At 34.0% G+C, this 20,514-nt stretch overlaps 3 protein-coding genes across 3 annotated transcripts in view; 1 reads left to right on the forward strand and 2 right to left on the reverse strand.

Moving 5' to 3' along the window:
* LOAG_16727 (mast family protein) overlaps positions 1–13,894 on the forward strand; it is an 18,330-nt gene extending 4,436 nt beyond the window's left edge. The window contains exons 5-30 of the mRNA XM_020449377.1: positions 2,537–2,679; positions 6,009–6,146; positions 6,366–6,430; positions 6,683–6,775; positions 6,896–7,041; positions 7,375–7,465; positions 7,555–7,670; positions 7,779–7,869; positions 7,958–8,059; positions 8,375–8,504; positions 8,766–8,900; positions 9,038–9,148; positions 9,293–9,369; positions 9,489–9,544; positions 9,742–9,922; positions 10,126–10,371; positions 10,495–10,638; positions 11,002–11,150; positions 11,400–11,442; positions 11,565–11,702; positions 11,891–11,997; positions 12,135–12,305; positions 12,471–12,555; positions 12,970–13,179; positions 13,373–13,492; positions 13,695–13,894. Coding sequence (XP_020307107.1) covers positions 2,537–2,679; positions 6,009–6,146; positions 6,366–6,430; positions 6,683–6,775; positions 6,896–7,041; positions 7,375–7,465; positions 7,555–7,670; positions 7,779–7,869; positions 7,958–8,059; positions 8,375–8,504; positions 8,766–8,900; positions 9,038–9,148; positions 9,293–9,369; positions 9,489–9,544; positions 9,742–9,922; positions 10,126–10,371; positions 10,495–10,638; positions 11,002–11,150; positions 11,400–11,442; positions 11,565–11,702; positions 11,891–11,997; positions 12,135–12,305; positions 12,471–12,555; positions 12,970–13,179; positions 13,373–13,492; positions 13,695–13,745 — 3,139 coding nt within the window. The 3' untranslated portion in view covers positions 13,746–13,894. The remainder of the gene's footprint in view (positions 1–2,536; positions 2,680–6,008; positions 6,147–6,365; positions 6,431–6,682; positions 6,776–6,895; positions 7,042–7,374; positions 7,466–7,554; positions 7,671–7,778; positions 7,870–7,957; positions 8,060–8,374; positions 8,505–8,765; positions 8,901–9,037; positions 9,149–9,292; positions 9,370–9,488; positions 9,545–9,741; positions 9,923–10,125; positions 10,372–10,494; positions 10,639–11,001; positions 11,151–11,399; positions 11,443–11,564; positions 11,703–11,890; positions 11,998–12,134; positions 12,306–12,470; positions 12,556–12,969; positions 13,180–13,372; positions 13,493–13,694) is intronic.
* A 1,022-nt stretch (positions 13,895–14,916) lies between these two features.
* On the reverse strand, positions 14,917–16,012 carry LOAG_05479 (hypothetical protein). Its single transcript, XM_003141016.2, has 3 exons — positions 15,836–16,012; positions 15,271–15,401; positions 14,917–15,119 (listed from the first exon to the last, which is right to left on the reverse strand). Exons 1-3 carry the CDS (start codon positions 15,996–15,998, stop codon positions 14,919–14,921), a joined length of 495 nt encoding a protein of 164 aa, XP_003141064.1. The 5' UTR covers positions 15,999–16,012; the 3' UTR covers positions 14,917–14,918.
* A 1,271-nt stretch (positions 16,013–17,283) lies between these two features.
* On the reverse strand, positions 17,284–20,478 carry LOAG_05480 (TK/FER protein kinase; the record flags this gene model as incomplete). Its single annotated transcript, XM_020446868.1, has 9 exons — positions 17,284–17,346; positions 17,549–17,704; positions 18,052–18,162; positions 18,273–18,671; positions 18,773–18,934; positions 19,193–19,354; positions 19,633–19,770; positions 19,993–20,091; positions 20,371–20,478. The coding sequence occupies 9 exons, from the start codon at positions 20,476–20,478 to the stop codon at positions 17,284–17,286; spliced, it is 1,398 nt and encodes a 465-aa protein (XP_020302839.1).
* Between the last annotated feature and the right edge of the window lie 36 nt (positions 20,479–20,514).

Raw genomic sequence — 20,514 nt, forward strand, 5'->3', positions numbered from 1 at the left:
TATAATATATATATATATATATATATATATATATATAATTGTGCTGTCATCGAACATGAAAGGAATTGCATATTTTGGGATAGAGGAATACGCCAGATTAATATCAGTATATGTCATTAATTAGTACAAAAAGTGATCGATCAACAGAGATAAGAGAGGTCATTGTACACAAAAGATGGATTGCGGAATGAAAGTATAAGTGATCACCGATAGTGCTAATACGAAAGCGTTTCATTCACAGTCACTTTCACCTCATTTAAGAACCGACGTCAGTTTCGCTCACCATTTTCTCTATTTCTTGAATGTGTTGGTTTCTCGCCCCTTTTTCACTTCCTATCTTTTCGTTGTTGAAGTTCTGCCATATGAAAACTCCACGGATGTTATCCCTTGGCACATTATCATATATTTTTGATCTCTCGGATTGATTTTTCAAAGATCTTCAAAAAAAAGAAAAAACTCTAAATAGAATGGTCAAGTTCGCTGTAAATTGTTGTGAAATTCAGCTTCATCTCATATGTTTAAATTTGCCGCTTGAAATGTGTTTGCCATCACGCATCATCCAATGGTACGTTAGGAATGTCACTATCACTTGTTTAGTAAGAAGTGATTTATTGAATGAATGAATGGAACTTCATTTTCGTACAGTTTTTCTTCCTTATTATCAATCGTTTTTCCCTGATAAAAAATAAATAAAAAAGAGCAGGGTATAGTTGCGGTTGACATTAGCGTGATTTCCGTTGCGACCCATCAACCATAAGTTTATCTTTTATGAATGTACAATACATACGATTAGTATTTATTTATATTTCTTAAATCAGAAAGGTAATTAGGCATTTCACATTTAAAGTGTGGGAGTGTCTGGTATACTTCAAGTTGATTTTGTAATAAGAATAACATATTATTTTGTATGGCTTTGTTTTAACTTACATCTCATTTATTTCATGAGGGACGATTCTTAATATTTTGATTACCGAAGTCGAAGTGGGAGCAATTTATCCACTTCCACCAATGTTTAAAGATTGTTTCATTTCCACTTTCTGCTTGACTGTTTGTTTACCTTACTGTAATCGGCAAGGTCAAGTTAATAGAAACTTAATTGAGCTTTCCCGAAAATTGTATGAGGAAGTGTGCGGTCCCGAGACGACTAGTACAATGTTCATCAACAACTTTTTGAGTTTATTAGAAATCTTGAGATAAATTAAAACTTTGTGAGCTCTATATTAAAGTTATTTATACATGTATTAACTTTGAGCACCTCTCTTTTATTTCTGCCTTTTCCCAGCTTTGAAACCATGAGGATTAGAAGCTATACAATCTCAAATAAATTTAAAGCAGGCTGTCATGTTGCCTTTACGAGAAAAGCGATAAATGTTAGGCTGAAGAATGTCCAGATACTCTGTCCATTAGCTTCAGTAATCGTTACTTGAAAAGGAGATAGTTTTTTGCTTGGTACTGTACCAGTCATCTAGTTTAAAATAAAATTTGTGATAGGAAGTAAAATTGTGAGCGAAAAGTCTTTCTTATAATTACCAAAACATTAAAAGGGTCTAGATGCCTAGGACTGATGTACCTTATTAGTTTTAGTTCTTAAACCATTATTGATTACATAGTAATTGTACTATCAAAGCTGAATACAAATATGGAACTTCGTTGCGCATTAGTTGCCCTTTCGTCTTTGTTTTTTAAAGACTAAGCGAATAAAAAGCCAATGAAAGCAGCATTTATCCCGCTTTTAAGAAAAATTTTTTCGGAGATTCGCCTCTCCTATTCAAATAAAATTTGTTTCTCTGCATTTGATCCACAAATTTAATATTCGTCTTTGTCGACATTGCTGAACAGTTCGGGGACTGAACCAATATCAACCAGAATTGGAAGGAACTGCTTTCATTTATCTTTAAACTACAGTGTTTAAAAATACTTGTATTTTTAGAAAGCACTTTGTACTTCGAAATTTCTAAATACCTTTCAGATTTAAGCTGATTTGAATGTTTATCGCTCAGCCCCTACGAAATTTTCGAATCTTTTTTCTTTTATGAAATTTAAAATTCCAGTATTGAACAACTTTGTTGGTATTTTCTTTAAATCTATTTGTTAAACTAAAAAATTTTGAAGGAAGAGATAAACAGCAATTCTTCTTTTAACTATGCCATTTTACGACGCCGTAAGTGGTACAGAGAGTCAATGAATTGTAGAATTCTAGATAAATTCATTTCGAAAACAAAATTTACATTCGATGATATCTTGAGTCGAATTTCCTTAGTATCTCGGTTACATTTGGTTGTTTAAGCAAGCCTTGAAGATGCTCCTGCGAAATGATTTAGCGAAGCCAGATGACCTAAAGCATCTCCGCTGACTTGTCAACGAGTGAATAAACACCTATTTCATTAAACGTCATCCGTACCTCTCTTATTAGTCCAATTGCCTTACTGATGTATTTTCCCAACATGTTAACTGTATAGGAGAGCATGATTGGTCCTTCTATCAAATCTGAATATTACCAAAGAAAGGATTTCATACCTAAAGCAACTTATTTTAGATTTCAAATGTTAATGGCACGTTTTAACGAAGCGCAAATGAATGGCAACTATGCATCTAGCAACACACCAACTACGTCACAGCGTATTGGACGATCCTCGCGACGACCACAACTGCCACAAAAACCTCAGTTAACTCCAAGATGTGAGTTTAGAATAGCATAAAATGAGAAAGGAAGGGCTGTCCATGGTTCTTCTCAAGAAATCTCGAAAGAAGAACTGATTAGAAGAATGGATCCCGCAATTAAACCTTAGGAATATTAAGTCCGGACTCACCGATTGCAATGATTAATTAATTCAACCAACCCTCCCCACTCCCAATCACTCAACTTTGGTTCTACAACGACCTACTCCCATCCGGTTTTCCTTTCAGGACCACTCCATTTTTAAATTTGCGCGCCCAATTATCTCATAAAGGCGGTAAAATTTAATTTGCTGCATGATGTTTGCATATGTGGAAGGTTGGGTGTTACCTTGGTCTAGTGGTGGCCGAACTAGCGACCATTTATGAGTCTAAGAATGATCTGAACGATTCCTGAGGAAATGAGTGCAAGTTATCGAAGTCTTTGTTAGAATGAAATCTCTTCAGGGCTGTTTCCATTTCGATGACTTCTTTTCAGATTTTTTCATTTCTGAATTGTGTTGATGAGCAGTATGCAAAATGCTTCGTAATGTTCCAAATGATGATAAGAAGTAGTGTTAATTTCGGGTAGTATACAGGTTGATAAGATTAGAAATTTCTTCCAATTAGTGTGACACCAATACAGGAGAGGTAATAGGGATGAATTAGTATGGGAGAGAATTTGGTTAGGTCAAATGATGTCTTTTTTTCATCTTTCTGCAACACTCCCAATTGTAGCAAATGCGCTAGGCATGATATATGTCACACCGCACTCTCTGATGTCCTACCTGTAGTGTGGCATTCTTTACTTCCTCTTCTCTATATCTGTTCAACCGTAGGAATGATAACCTTCAACTGTGTGGCTGTAGTAACACTCCCTTCCTAAAAACAGTCAGATTTCTATCTGTCTGCATATCTTTTTCAGTAATCCCAATCACCTAAGTCGCTTAGTAGGATTATACTGTGTTGGTTCTTAGCAAGTAGAGTTATGATACAGTCTAGTGCAGACCTAGTGTCAATCTTGTGCAGGCTATTAACGATATCATTCTTCTAATGAATATGCTGAGAAGAAATTTTCTAAATGGAGATTTAAGTCATAGGTTGTTGCCATTGTCGAGAAGCATACACAAAGTTCGTATTTTGCCGTTCGGCTATTCTTAACTATTACTCCCGTTCATTTTTATCCAGATTTCAGGAATACTGAAAGTGCTATATTTTGAAATTACCAGAACAGTGGCCGCATGTTTAGGAAACCTCCTTTAATCACGTCTGTTATTGGTAAGGTGTTTTTATACCGTGCTAGTAGCTTCCCATTCTGAAACGTTGTACGTCTTTTTCAAGTTTGTTTCTGATCAATGAAGTGAGAGAGGGGCATATTAAGGGAAGAAAATTAATTAAGTAGCTTGACTAATTAAAAATTTATTTGGAATAAAGGGATTCGCAGATGGATCCCTGAATATATGACGCGTATCTCGCTCTATGGAGATTATGATGAATGTAATATTCATCATAATCTCCATAGAGCGAGATACCATGCAGTGTCTGTTAGAATTACTTTTTTTTGGAGAGTCAAAGTTTATTTTTATAGCAAACTTTGTAAAATAGTTGGTAGTGAAGGGTTTTTGTCTTGTTTTTGAAATGCATGTTCCCATATCGGACGTGTCTTCCTAGAATTTGGATTTTATTTTTAATTTTTTTGAAAATTTCCTCCAATATCTTTTGACAATGGCTAACCTTGTATGGTTGTTATAGTTAAATAATAATTTGCTGTCTGCCACATATGATATCAAGAAAGCAGGAATTTATATCCGTGCTTTCTTGATATCATATGTGCAACACTAAAGAGACGAAATGTTTCATTTTTTGTTATAAATTTCTCAAAATACTCAAGTTGTTGCTGAAAAGGCTTTTTATTTTTCCAGACAGGTAGTGAACTGCTGGATTGATATGTCTGTTCCGGAGAGAATCTTGTCCCCTTTTTAATCATTTTTTTTATTAGTTTATTACAAACATTTAATTATGTTTATTTAGTAGCGAATTACTAAGCTTTCCATTATTTAAGAGTTGTCATTTAATAATAGTTTTTTACCCTAATATCCTGGCTGTTACTACAGATACGGCATGCAATGGAGTGACCCCCAAATGATTTATTTCCATCCTCAATCGGGCGGTATATTGCTGCAGCAACTTTTTATTTTTTTCGATTGATGTTCTCAATCGAGCGATCCCAGAATTTTCATTCCAGTTACATAACAGCACATTACAATATTAAATTCCTGATCCACAATAGTAGTTTCCATTGACTCCTGTTAATATAGTTTTAGATTACTGCAACCATTTCTTTAATAATAATTTGTTACTGATAGAGCGGATTTATTGATTTTTTGTTGAAGAGAGACAACATATAACAACGAGATGGTGAATTTTCATGAGTGGCGTTTCGGACTTGAGGTCTGTCAAGGGCGTAGCAATTTTTTCACCCTTTTTTATAATAAGCTCTTTATTTCAATGCGAATCAATGAGGTGTGGAAGTAGTGAAAGGTATTACTGTAGATTTGGCATAGTTCAAGCATATATATTCAATTTGAAGTTTGTCAACTTTGCCTAGTAAAAACTGTATAATTTGAATATGAGTGCCTTTACAGACCTCTATGAACTAATGCAGTTCATTCTATCGTCGCTTCATCCTTCGATCCTTATCCATTGTTAAGGTTCACGTAAAATCGATGTCTGTAGATGTTTATGAGTCTGCTTGTACATATGTCTGGACGTTTGGTGTGTTTCAGTATGTATCCATGTATGTTTGTAGATCTGTCCATACGCGCAAGTATGTATCCTAACGTGTACGTAGAGCATATATGACTAGATCTGGTAGTGCTTATCTGTCCGCTTTTTTGCTAGTTTAAGTGCATCGACTGGTTTGGTTGTTGGATGCGTCACTGATGAGTGTTGAAAATCCTCGTCCCACTTTCTGTACCGTCCGATGAGTGTATGGACTGGGGAAGTGGAATGCTTCTCCTACTGCGTCGTTTTGACTCTTTTTCTTATCCGTGCACACCTCATCGGTTTATTTATTCGGAGGAAGCATTATGTCTGTTACATTACGTGCGACTATACACTATATTGTAGTACTCTATATATATATACAGTATATATATATATATTTGTAAGCTGCAAATCTTTCACTTTGGTCGTTTAATTGCGGAGAAATTCCTTGGACAACGCTCTTAAATACCCTATTTAACCCTTGAAATTTTTGTCTTTAAGATTTAACGTTGAGAAATTGAGTAATATTGACTTATTAGATTTTAATGTTAAAAAATTGGATAAAATTTGATTATTTCATTTCTTAGCAAACCGGGGCATGATTGGCTCGCGTAAGGGACAGTTACTGGAGGAGCAAGAAAATTCGACTTCAGTACCAGCATGGCAACGAGCGAGCAGTGTACCAGCACATAAAAGGCCGCTTATTGTTTCTTCGAAGGGGTCTAGTAAGTTCGCATTAATTTCTAATTCATCTCTCGTCCACACAGCAGCAACAGATCTGGGGAAGCTTGCTGTGACTTTTAGTCCATCTGTCTTGTACGAAAATGTCACCTTGCACTGATGATATTACAGATGATGTGAGACACATCATGCGTCCTCTTCCTTAAGGAATCACAAATAACAAACAAAATTCTGCCATTTATTAACTTTTATTGTTTTTTCAGGCAGTGCTGGTTCTGTAAGCGATGAAGCTTTCCAGCGGGCGTTTACTGAGGTTCCAAAGTGTAACGTATGTGTTATGTATTTTTTTTTACTTGGTTGGATATATTACCTTAGATAAATCACAGACAAAGTTAACTATTCTAAAATGTAAAAGGGTCTCCTTGTTTTTTAGTGTGAAGAAATAAGTTCGACCTGACCTAAAGTTTGAAGTTTAAATTTTAATGCTTTTTCTAATTTGTCACTATAGTAAAAAATTTTTAATCAAAGCCATAAAATATATCACTTTGAAGATATCGAAATAAAAATTTTGAAAATATAGGTATTTTCGTCCAAGCAACTAAGGGATCAGATCAGCGATGCATGTGCAGTTCTTGAGAACACAGATTTAGATTGGAGTCGTCGTATGACTGCGGTCTGTTGTTTTCCTTCGCGAATTTCCAGTTTTCATGAAAGTTTTAGGTTTAGTGGGAGTGGGAAAACTTGCATGATTACGTTAGCACTATTTTTAAACAAAAAAAAATTCAAATTGCAGCTAAAAACATTGCGCGCAGTGATTATTGGCGGAGGCTTGGACTATTCGGACTTCGCAGAAGAAGTACGTGAAGTGCAAGCAGGTTTACTCACCTCCGTTAAAGATTTGCGGTCGCAGTTGTGTCGCGAAGCATGCGTTACCATTGCGTATGTTATCTTGTTGCTTTTGCAGTTCAGATGAAAATGTGTATCAACTACTTTCCAAAAAAATACAGCATAATATAAAAATATAATAAAAATATAGCACTCTTATCTGAAAAGTATTTTATTCATTTCCAAATTCTGTTCCATTCATATCTTACTAAAACAGTTTCTACCGTGGTTGTTTCGCTACGTCCTATATGTGCTTGAGATCACTTATTTTACTAGTTTTCCCGAATAAGTTAAATATATTAGCCTGATTAGCGAACTATCAGATCTCTGTAAAATTATGAACAAACTAGTGGAATAGATGCACTATAGATTATATGCTTGTTTCAGTTTTTACTGCGAAAGGTTGGGTCTTGTGATGGTTAGCGTCATAGATGCACTGATGCCAACGCTTATTTCATTAATGCAGAACAGTGCCAAGGTTATTACTTTTTTATGCCACGTATTTATCAAACTCAATCAAATCTTGTTCTTTAACGTATGCTCATTATTATATGCGTCTTTTCCAAGGTAATGGCAACAAGTGCGCAGCTTGCTTTACAGTACGTTATTAAGCATATATGCAGCGCCAGATTACTTCCTCATTTGCAGACTGCAATGTCTTCGAAGTCAAAGGAGATTAGAAGGTAAATTCAGTTTTTAAAATTTGAAAGATCGAAGTGCAATGTGTTTTTATTAAAAATTGGCAATTGAAATTAGTATCTTCAAAATTCCCAAATTCCACATTCTTTTAGGAATACGGCATCATTGTGTTTAATGGCGTTAACTCTTTGGGACAGCAAAATAGTAGAAAAGAACATGAACATTTTTTTGGAATGTATTAAGGTAAGAAAAAAATATTTAAAAAAATCTGTTCCCACTGTTTTACTATTGAATTGGGATAATGATTGATAAGAAATAAGTAGTTTTTTAGGCAAGCATAAATGATGCTGATCCAGAAACACGCAGAATTGGTCGCGGGCTTTTCATGCAACTAGATCAGGAATACAAGAAACAAGCTGATATGCTTTACAAAGTTAGTCATAACTTTATCTACAGTTCAAGTGTCTAGAACTGCTGCATTAAGTCCGAACCTCAGCTTTTTTCATCTCCAGCATCTTTAAACTACTAAAGCATAACATAAACAACTGAATCGAAGAATATTGGAACCAGCTTCAGGTATAGAAAATCACTTATTAAATATTAACGGTCAAAATTATTAACAAATCACACATCATTAATTCAGAAATAATATTTTTTTTAAGCACTTTTTCTATTAACATTTGGAAGGTGATTTTTGAATATCATGTTAATCTTGAGAGAAGTCATACATATTTTGCAAAATTTGTAGACTTTGGATCCATCAAGGCAGCGAACATTGTCTGGCTTCGTATCGCAATCGTCTTCATCACAATCAATTATTTCTGAACGAGACACTTTACCTATTTCACAACGAAATGCTGCTTATGTACTTCATAAAGGTATTGCTCATTGTCGACTTCTTATTATTCTCTTCTTTTCTACTTATGAATTGTAAGTTAAAAACTATTCGCTTGAAATGGGACTATATTAGACGTGATTGTTGATGGATTTTCGAGATGAAAATTTTTATGCAGTATCATGCCTTCTCCTAAAATAATTTCTGTTTTGAACTTTTGCTTTCAAAACATTGGAAAGTTCTTATGATAATTCCATTGGATTGATTACTCATTTTATTAATTTATTATGACTGGAAATTATAGCAAGTCCCGCATACTATGCTGGACGTTCGACGTCAGATATAGATCCTGGTGCAGTAAGGCGTGTTGCTCATCGTTCTGTACGAACAGCTCCTAAGTGGGGTGGGCCTCTTCAGCAAGTAAATGGGACCCCTTCAAGTAAGCTTTCAATTTCACAATCTCGTGTGTTTTTTTTTCATGTTCAAAAAAACCCACAAAAGTTCATCCGTACTAAATGTCTTTGATAAAATTTCCTTTTAATTTATAATAACTAAAAACATTCTTTGCATTTACAGCGACCCAAATGAGAACAACTGCTGCGCAACGTTTATCTTCAGCATCACAGAAGTTCGTTTCATCGTTACGGCGTATACCGCCGACACCAACGAATTATGTTAGATCTCAGCGTATGTTTTTTCTTTTAGTGATAAAATCGGAAGCAGAACAGGTCAAAGACTGCATTTTTTTTGTATAAAATACTGCCATTTTATGGTTATGGACACCTGTATCTGCGGTCAAGAAAAAGTTAAATAACTTGTTAAAATTTTCAGCCGGTAGTCGAAGCACATCACCAGCTTCTCGTTTCCCTGCACGTGTTCCTCCTCGATCACAAGTGAGCAGCAGAACGGTAATAGATCTATGTTTTAGGCGTTTCAGTAGCTAGATCTTTAAATTTTGTTTACGGAATTTAAATCCAACAAATATTTTGGCAAATAATTGGTCGAAAATTGGTGTCAAAGTTTTCAGAAAATCCAGGTAGACGAATCAGAAGACCACGCTTCTGTTAGCAGTGATTCATTTAGGTATGTTTCTTGCGAAATCTTTTAATACTTTTTGTTCTCTCTAATTGGGGGTAGAAGTAGATGTGCTTTTCCAATATTTTGATTTAGAAAGATTTAGTAAATCGATCAAGACTCAATATTTTTCAGATGTCTTATCAACTTTTATGAGGCTTTTATTCAGTGAAATGTTATAAAATTCAATAAAATCTCCATAACAGGTTTGAGACAATGGAGTTAGCAACTGCACTTTCTTGCTGTGGCTCGTCGTCTACTACAGAGAAGAAGGAAGGCTTAAAAGCACTGTTCACTATTATTTCAAGTGAAAAACAGATTAATACAGTGGATTTGAAAAAAATTATTGAACGTTTAAATCCACTGATTGGTGAAGGTGCTCATAAAGTAGGTGATTTTAAATTTTCCCACTGAGCTGTTATATGGAAGTGATCGAATTCCTAAAAAAACTTCTAAAAAGAAAGATCGTTTAAATTACTTGTTTTATTATCATTTGTTAGTTTGATCAAAGAACAACAATAAGAATTGATAGCCAACATGCTTTTCAGTATTTCCTTGTTTTCCGGGAATTAAATTTATTTTTATTCCAGCTTTTGCAACCTCTTGCCGATACATTGATAGCTTTGATACGTCGTTACCATGAGGAGCTGAACGATTGGTTGAATTTGTTAATACCAAAACTAGTAACGAAGTGTTCTACGGATGTTCTGCCTAGTAATCTGGAAAAATATCGAATTATGACGGAAATTGTACGGACAAGTTTTGATCCAGAAAAGCAATTGCACGCTGTTTGCAAGTTTATCCGTGATCCGGTGCGAAATAATGTTAATGTCAAGGTAAAACATGTTTTGAGGTAAAACGAAGGAATATGGAGATAATAAAATGCTGTCACTTGTAGATTCGGATGGTTTTTTCAAATTTGCAATTCTTCAATCTTAATTCAGGAACGAAATTTGTAGATAAAGTATGGATTGCTGATGTACTTGCATGATTTAATGTGTGGCATGGATTCAGCTCCATCGATGAACCAAAGCGAAGTTCGACAAGCAGTTAGTAAAATATTCCAATGGGTAGACGATCCAAAAAACATTTGTTTGATGGCGGTATTATTTTTGGATTTGCAAATGTATTTCTTGGTCTTGTTGCAAAATTTACTTGTATTCTCTCTGTTTTCGATTTTCCCATTGCTTAAAGCTGATGTGTTGTTAATTTACCTTGAAATTCAAAATTACATTTCACTGTTTATTTTGCTTATTATTATACAGTATTTCTTTTTGAAATGTCCCGACTTCAAATTTTGAGTACGATGAACTGTAGGAAAAAAATCCAGAATAATAAGCTATAATCTCGTCAGTGTTACTTTGGTTAAGGCCAGAATTTTTTTTTTAATCGCTGTTTTACTCGAGTTAGCTTCGTACTTTAATATCTCAAATTTACTTCAATTGGAATTTGTGTCCTTTTTTTAGATCAGTGAAAAAATCGTGTGTGATATGTTCCATCTAAATGCGAGTGATTTCACTTCGATGCTTGCTACTTTTCCAAATGATCTGAAAGATCGGTTGCGAGCTATTATTCGTAAAAATAGCTTTTGTTTATCAGCTAGCAATGGGATCAAGTATGTTTTAATGATTTTTCATTCTGAAGGGAGGAAAGCTAAAGATACTTAACATTTCACTTCTAATTTTGCTTCTGGAATGTATTTACACGCTGGTTCCACTGAATGGACATTTTTTGATCTGGTCATCTTTCAGTGATATATTTGAGTTGTTTCGAATATTTTTTCTTAAGTCAGTGCCGGAGCGCATCAGAAATAGAATTTGATGTGTAAATTCTTTCAGTTTTTGCAAAAGTTTCACTGTTTCAGCACAAACGAAGCACGTGCGGGTATATTAGAAACAACAGCACAGGTGTGCACTTGATTTTTCCCATAAATAATCGTTTTTAATGTGGGTCTGATTCTTCAAAATGTCCGTTTATAGATGACAAAGTTGATTTATTGGGATGTAGAATCTTTGCAGTTTGTTTGTAGATTAATGATTTTGTTGATCGGCGAGCAGGTTTACCAATGTCACCTTCTCGTGCATCACCTCAGCTGATAAATGGTTTAGTTCGCAGCTCGTATGATGGTGTTCCATTACGACGTTCAAGCAACGAGGATCAGAGTGGAGTTCGTTTACCGACTTGTTTCGTTGATTCTTGTTTTAATTGTAATTTTATTACTGTCAGTGTATCAGCTTACAGCTGTTGTACACTATGCCGTTCAAACTGTTGAATTGTTCAATGGCATCTTTTTCACACTGAGGTGTTAGATAGAATTTTTATGACCATTTTTTTTAATTATTGAGTGGTTTCCAGTCGTTATCTGGTTATATCTTGGATCCACAAGGTCTTGCAAATGATCCGGAACAACAGGAAGAGTTAATAACCAAGATAGGCGAGGAACTTTCGCTTCATAACCAAAGGTCAGTTTTTTTCTAAGAACCTGCATTTTCATAATCTTCAAGAAAAATTCCTTCATTCAAGAATTGCTGACTTTTCTTCATTGCTAATCTTATTTCTGTTTGAAAGAAAACTTCACTTATGTTTGTACGGTTTGTAGAAGTGAAGAGCGGCAGAGGGCGATGTTGGTACTGTCACAGATCACGCGTGATAATTTATTTTCCCTTTGGGATAAGCATTTTAAAATGGTATTTTTATTGCTCATTGAAACACTCAAGGATAATGATGAAAATATCCGTCGAATGGCATTAAAACTTTTGAAGGAAATTTGGTACGAATAGTTTTCCGATATATTTTAAAAGCAGCTTTGAATTTTTAGTCTTTTATACTGTTCCATCTCTTTTTAAGCTTTTATTTTCTAACTTTTGAACTTTATATGAAATTTAAATATGGATAAATTGTTGATTAGTTCTTGAAGCCACTTCGTTTTTTCAAGTTACGCACAAGCTTCTCGTTTCAATGAATTCGCGGAAATGGCGCTGATGCGTGTTCTCGATGCTTGTACGGATGAATCGAAACTTGTGAGTGAAATTCTTTCCATTAAAATGCCTTAGTCACTGCAGCATGTGCAGACACCTATCTTGTTAATTAAAGTTATCAAGTTTCACACTGAGTGCATGAGCGAAGCATAAAATATTATCAAACCATTCAGTGCAAGGAATGTAACAACTGCAACTGGCGCTGATGTGTTTGATTTGCTGTGTAACATTTAATAGCTGTAACAGCGTTTTCCCTTTTATTCAAAGAAAAGAATTGAGAATTAAAGGAAAGAATTTTATTTAAAGAAAAGCTATTTGGCTATTAAGAATGGGTATTTTGATGGCAAAAAAAATCTAAACATGTATATTTGACATATCCTGAATGTTGTAATAAGTAGGATGTGATTTCATTATGGTTCTTTTAAAATTTATTTGATAATGGGATTATTATTTGAGGTGGTAACGGCAGCAGAAGAATGTGGCGTTGTGTTGGCTACTCATGTTTCATCTGCAACATGTCGGCGAGTGCTCCTTGCCATTATTAAATCGGATGTTGGCGAGCCGAAAATTCATATTGCTATCAAACTGTTAACAAAAGTGATTGAGTCACTTAGTGCTACTGAGTTAGAGTTGATCCTGGATGAAGTGGCGCCACCAATTGTTGACGTTAGTTTTACGAACTCTGGTATTCTAATAGGTCGGGACTTTCACAGCTTGTGGAAAAATTAGTGAAAGCTAATTTTTATGCGCGTAAGTTTGGTTTCCGTGATAACATTTTTCGTTTGCACATATGTGGCATTTTTAAAATTCCAACAGCTTCTCATATATTTTCTAATGCTTGTTAATATTTTCTTTCCAGACCTATAATTATGTGAGTAGTTCAATTCGTAAAGAAAGCGTTGTATGCTTGGTGGCAATGATTATGCTTGTAGGAGAGGAACGCATGGCACCATATTTGTCGGAACTTAATAAAGGAAAAGTAAGTTTCTTCCTCTTCTTCTCTTGTAAATCTGAAAATCTATGTATTTCAAACAGCATTGAGTGTTTTTGAAGTGGTTGAGGCAAAGGAAGGAAAACTGACTCAGTGCTTGTTTGGTTGGCCTGGTAACTTGTTAGCTGATATTATAATTAGTTTAACAAAGATTTAGTTCTGTAGATAAATATAAAAAGATTTTTTATAGCAGAAATTGATAGACGTTTATGTGAAGCGTATGAAAGGAATATTCGAATGACGGGACTAAAAAATTTGCGGTGTATCTGTGCATTGTGCTTGTGCTTTCTTCTGATTGTCGTAGTGTTGCAAAGCATTTTTAAAAGTTGTTGTTGAGTTGTTGAAAGCTGCTTGAAAAGCACTGCAAAACAGACTATTCCTATAATTGAGAGTTCATGTTTTGATTTTTCAAATTTCGTTGACAGGAAAAAAATTCTGTGGAAAGTACTTTGCAACTTCTTCTAGTTTTTGCTTTCTTAATTACTCCAGCTGTAAATGTGACTTTTTATAATTATTCTAGACGTAAGTTATTGTTATAGTAGAAAATCGAAAATTGAGATGATCTGAATTTCATGACTCTTAAATAACAAGGTGTGTTTAGTGAGTAGGTGTTATGTTCAATGTCTTTGTATTAAATTATTCTTAACCGTAATTAATAGTGCTACCCTCTCACTTCATCACCTTTTATTTTTAATTTTTACTGGAGATTGTGAAATTTCAAGCACAAATTCATGTTTTATTCTTTCACTGTTGCATTTGATGCTATGGATACTGCTGTTAACGGGCTCTTATTGAGTTCATTATTTTATTTTCGCAAAGTTTCAAAAGAAACTATTCCCCAGTTACCATTATGTATTGTATTTCCCAGTTATTATTGTATACTGTATTCCTCAGTTGTCATCATGTATTGTTATTCCTGAAGAAAAAGGTGATTTGAGATTTTTAGTAGGATTTGGATATTCTGATTAATCATATGAAATGTTTTACTTTGTAATCCTTTATATACTTGACAGGTCTGTGAATTTGGTATTTCCCAAAATAAAATATCCAAGAGACAGTTGATACCATCAACTATCGGTCAACTAAAATGCATAGGGGAAGGAGAATTAGGTTTTATTTCTTCATCTTTAAAGTATTGTGTCAAAATTTCACGAAGTTGGTATTGGGCACCGTGAGTGCCTTATTGAAATTAGGTGCGACCTTTGAATCCAATTTTGATTTTCGTATGCAAGGATGAAGTTTCAGAAGGCTCGGGTTTCTTTTCTAATATTTTGTAGAGGAAGAAAGAAAGGATGGCTGTTATATTTCTATCATTGATGTTCCACATTCCAATAACTCAATCCTCTCTGTACCTTTTGCAAAGTTAATTCAAATGAAATGTCTTGAATAAACTTCCAAAAGAGGTGAAAGAGAGTTAGTAAAGAGTGTTTGTATCTTTCTCAAGGCTCTCCGTTATCTCGAAGGAGGAATCGTCTTTGTTCAGGCAGCTTGTTTCATCTGGCAGTTTTACACAAACCTCCTGTAAGTCAACGATACCGGCATCGTACCATAGTTCTGGTCGACCATACTTTGTTATGAATTCATGTGGTATCAGTTGTTTGTAACGTTGACGACACTGAAGATTTGAATTATATTTCAGAAAATAATGCTGGGAAGGAAGAAATATTGGTTGAAGTAAGCTGATTGGATGGGATATATTTGCTGAAAATACTTAGATATTGTTTAGTCAGAAGGTTCATTATGATTAGGGATTATCAAAATGATACCTTGATTCCGCTGGACGGGCTAATATAGACATGAAGGAACGGTCTAACATTATCTGCTGATATAATAGTTGCTTTCAACTCGAACCATCCCGTTATGTTTGTTCTAGCAATCGCCAAAATCTGCTCATCCACTGGAAACATAATTATAATCAGCGAAAATACTTTGTCTCACCCGAAATTTCGCAATTCAGGATATAAAAGAAAATATTCTGCTTTTGTTTGGGGAGCACGCCAAAGTATATTCCATGTGAAGTGAGAACTACAGAGTAAATTTAGCTAATAATATTTCACTCCTGAAACTACAGTAAACGTCAAATGAAACAACCGATAAGGGAAGAATTCCTGGATAGCAAATTTTCATATTTCTCAAAAAACCGGAAAAATATATTGAAGATCAACCTCTATTTTAAAATAATCAATAATTAAAAACATTTAACAGTTAACGATAATTATTTAATATTCGGAGAAAGATTAATCATAGAGCCGATGCAACTTTTCTCTCCCTTGAAGCAAGACTTATTTCACAAAGTTTGGGTTACAAAAAATTCACTCGAATGAAACAAACCGAATTCGATATCTATGCCTAAAACAACTTTTGTGTTGACCACATTTTTCTGACCGCATTTCAGCTGTCCTCGAATTGCTATACTTTGCATCATTTCGAGAATTCTACTGGATTCCGATAAGATATGGAATAATGTGAATAATAACACTGAGTACTGGAACATTGTTTCCTGAAATTGATAGAATTGATGAGAATCACAAAATCAATACTGGTCTTGACTTCTGTAAAAAAAAAAAATGCTGGTTTCGAGTGTTGTGTATGTTTGATACTGTTTATACATTATTTACCTGTTTGTACATTGTCACTTCCATGGCACTGCCCCTAAACTATTGATTACAGTTTAAGATCTCTATGGCTCAGAGAGTCAAATAAAGGTCAGGTTGTCTTCCTTCCTTAGCTTCTGAGTTGTTCCCTTCCTTTAGTATTTGCTTATCATTGTCAATTTTAAAGTTTCGGCATATGTGCAAAGTGAATAAATTTCATTAAATTCGAGACATCAAACCAAGTTGATTAAAAAAGTGAAAAGAAAGCAACTTTTGATAAATTGTTCAGTTTTATTAACTGTGTATGTGTATGTCTGTTCAGTAGTAATGGTGTATGCGGCAAATTTTTTAAGCTCTGTTTTATGAAAGCTATTTGCTCTCTACTTATAGCATCATCAATTATCCAAACCTCAGACATACACTTTTGAAGTGTTTTAGTTTCTGGAACATGTTAATATTATGCATGAAGTGAATATAAAACGTATGTAGCATGCCTATAAAATCTTAAGGGATTTTAGGAATGAAAGACGCTCGTAGCAACAGAACTTAAACACATTTGCGAATGATGACGAATGACATTGGGAAGTTGTTGATTTGAGAGAGGAAGAATGTCAAAAATTTATCATTAAACAAAAATCAATCAGAGATGATGAAAAGAGCTTTACTCTCTCAACTCGTTTATGTGATTTTAGAAAAGACTTCGAATGCTCGTTTTTATTTCTGAAGACTTTTAAATTGGTTCGCAAAGTTTGCTCGTCTAGCGGAATTAATTCATTTGCAACTTTGATAACAAATGCTTATTTCAACATTAGTCCAAATTATTTCTCTAGATTTAATTAATTAATTGCATATGGAATGCATATTATAATATGTTATGTGACGATTTCATATGCTGATGATGTCGTATCTTTGGTCTCTTCTGTCCACTGAAAAATAAAAATAATTTCAACTTTTGTAGAATGCTCTTATTTGTATAAAAAAATTAATCCTGCGCAATTGGCTTAGTGAAGATGTGGCTGACAAGCATGCATTTTATATGCATTTGAATTGAACTGGTACAAAAACTATTCGTTTTTAATTGATAAGCATAAAGATGTCAAAGCATTTTCAATATATCAGTAAATGTCATACTCGTCAGTTTCAGCTGACTTCTTGTGCATCCGTAACTTTTGTCTTTTTTTTCGTCTATGATGCTTCTTTTGCTTTCTCTTGGTCTGGAAAATTTACTTTTAAAATATAAAACATTAGCTAAAAAGTGGTAATGAAATGAAATATTTGCATGAAAGAGTGTTTTGTTCAGAATCGAGTAACGATTGCGCTTACAGAAAGAAAAATTAACTTTCTCTCTTATATTCTACAGAGATATAGAGCAAAACAACGATGGTCAGAAAGTGTTTAAGCTAAGAGAAGCAAAATTTATGGAAGTAACATATAGTTTGGGCTAAAATACCTGAGAAATTAAAATCCGTGAGGGTTCATTCAAGTCATCCAGGTCATCTTTCGAACTAGCTTTCTCTGCAGAATGTACAGCAGTATTTAACCTTGATTGAACTTCAGATTCTTCCGAATGTGCATGTTCTATTACATCTTCAATTTGTTTTACAACCTGTAATTCGCGTTTTGAACATTCAAACGATTAACAATGGAGGATATATAGAATCTAATTGGAAATTAAATAATCAAAAGATTAAATGGAAAAATTACAAAAATTACTAGGAAATAAAAAGTTGAAAGTTTATTAAAAATTATGAAAACAGCCAATGATTAAAACCACTTTAAATAACAAATATATTTCTGTTTACCTTGATACTTAAGAAAATCTTTGTTGTTCTTTTGAGCGGGAAAACTTATTGAGTAAGTTGAATATCACTGAAGAGAACCACTACATCTTCCCAAAAATGGAGACATTTTGAAATTTCTAGTAATCGATTGAAATGAAATCATTGGATCAACCTCTGACATGGAGAATCGATTATCCGGATTTTGCTCCCAACATTTCCTCATTATTTGAAATATGGAATCTGGACATCCTTCCGGTTTTTTCAAACGCTCGCCGCATGAGATCTGCGAAAAGAAAAATATTTACATTAATGTCTTATCAATTATTATCTGAATATTAATAGCATATTTTGGATGAGGATAAATTTCTCTCGGCATTTTAATAAAAAACGAACCATTCGTTTTACTTCAATACTTGTCATCCCTTTGTACGGTTCGTCGCCATCCGAAAAAATTTCCCATAGCAGAATACTAAACGAGAAGACATCCGTTTTCGGTGTATACTGATATGCTACCATACTTTCCGGTGCCGTCCATCTCAATGGCACTTTTTTGTTCCCTCTTGACATCTCATAAAAATCACCATGCCTTGACATTCCGAAATCACTAATTTTCGCTACCCGATTCTTCGTATACAACACATTACGAGCCGCAATATCCCGATGAATGATTTTTTGTGCGTGGATATATTCAAGACCACGAGCTGAGCCTAGTGACATGTTTTCAATTTTTTCATCCTCATCAACATTCCCTTTCCGAGATTCCAGTACATCTGACAAGCAACCACCATTCACCTGTAAGCAGCAAGAATTCATTACGGTCTTGGATTTCCTGTCTTTAACAATATATCACCACTATAGTCATTTTAGAATTTAGCTATAAATTATTATTAAACCATTTCAATGATGATCATCAATGGTTCACGGCAAACAGCAACTCCAAGAATTTTCACAACATTTTCATGATTAAAATATCGCATTAGTCTTGCTTCATGCATCATCTCTTTTATTTTTTCCTTGGCCTGTTGTATGTTCTTTTTATCCTTAATTGTTTTTGCCTAAAATATGCAACAAACCTGAAGAGAGATCAGATAATTTGTCTACCGTAGTTATAAGCTAGCAGTAGAGCTCAGATTTCAGGACCATTTTAGCACTTTTCTTATAAATGCTTCAAAATTATGAAGTTATTAAATAGAACTAATTACTTTTCTTGCTTTTTTTTCAGTTACTTTTTTCACCCTTTAATTGGGAGAATATTACTTTTAGCTTTGTAGAATCATAATATAAAAAGTTTGTGGAGAATTTGAAACAGTTACAATTTTGACAGCCACTGGCACTTTTTTACCATCAATTACTGCTTCACCTGCGTGAACTTCACCAAACTGTCCTTCTCCAAGCATATTTTTTAGTATAATATTTTCATGTAAAAATTCCCATGTTTGTCGTGAAACTGGACGAATTAACTGAGATGTTTTTATCTATAAGAATGGAAAAGTGAATTCACTCATCATATAAAACAAGAACTTATGCAGTATTTTAAAAAAATATGCAAAATAGTTTTTAGGATTTTTAGATTTTCAAATCAACGTTGATCTTCTTAAGTTTATGACGTCTGATGTATATAAAAATAAACCCAAAATTCAAAGCTTTTGGGAAATTCAGAGGGGCGTATCTCTTGCTTCTATTTAAATATAATTTAAAAAATCTTCACTTCTTGTTTGACATCACCAAATCAGAGGAAGATTGAGTAGTATACCTCAGGATTGATTGGTTTCTTGCTGCAGACATATGCGTCAATGAGTTCTTTAAGAGAATTAAATCTATTTTCTTGAGTTGTCAACCATTCAATTTTGCCATCTTTCCTTTTCAGCCTATGTATTATTACATGTCTAATCTATAATTTATCTTAAATTTAAATTGAATTTCAAAATTGGATCCATGGCTTATTTCAGAGCGACAGCTCACAAAAAAGGTCAGTTTTATGATACTATCATTTGGTATTCTTAATTACATGCAAATAAATTATGATTTAGTTCAAAATTATGCAATTTGAAGTTAAGCATCAGAGTTGCCATTTGGATTAAAAAAAAAAAAGAAACAATCATTTTGGACTTACTGCAGATGGTGAATTTTGGTGAGAAACACGCAGAGACAAAATAAGTTCGCATGGATCACCGGTTTTCAGTTGAGTAATTCGAACTATGAAATCTCCCACCTAAGACGTAAAAGTCATTTTGTGTTAGTGGATTCAGTGAAACAATTAATTGCAATGTTGGAGCCAAAGGCCATTGACAAACGTAAATAGAAGAGGAGATTGCTGACAGTTGCACTACTCAAGTTAAAGATTAGAGAAGAATAAAAACAATGGGTTAAATAACCAATTAATTTAATTTAATTAATTAGTATCAAAATTTGTTTCAAGCCTAATTATATCCCTGCCATTAAATGGACAACGAGAAAAAATATCTTAAAACAATAACCTGTTCTAACAGACATGGGAGATCTTCACGAGGAAGGAATCCAAACAGATATTTATTTGCATGATCCGGTTTAACGGATCGAATTTGCACATTTGTCGGTTAAAGTCTTCCTTTTCCGTCATTGCAACTCTATGATTCAAAATCATGATTGTATCGAT

This window comes from Loa loa, assembly GCF_000183805.2.
Source record: "Loa loa unplaced genomic scaffold supercont3.15, whole genome shotgun sequence".
In the NCBI taxonomy this organism is placed as follows: domain Eukaryota; kingdom Metazoa; phylum Nematoda; class Chromadorea; order Rhabditida; family Onchocercidae; genus Loa; species Loa loa.

Excerpts from the sequence above, each read along its gene's own strand:
- LOAG_05479 (XM_003141016.2), bottom strand. The coding sequence starts at position 15,998 with ATGTTCCAGTACTCAGTGTTATTATTCACATTATTCCATATCTTATCG. Across the intron at positions 15,402-15,835 it reads AGGCATAGATATCGAATTCG|TGGATGAGCAGATTTTGGCG; the intron begins GTTTGTTTCATT and ends TTATGTTTCCAG. Across the intron at positions 15,120-15,270 it reads GCCCGTCCAGCGGAATCAAG|TGTCGTCAACGTTACAAACA; the intron begins GTATCATTTTGA and ends TCAAATCTTCAG.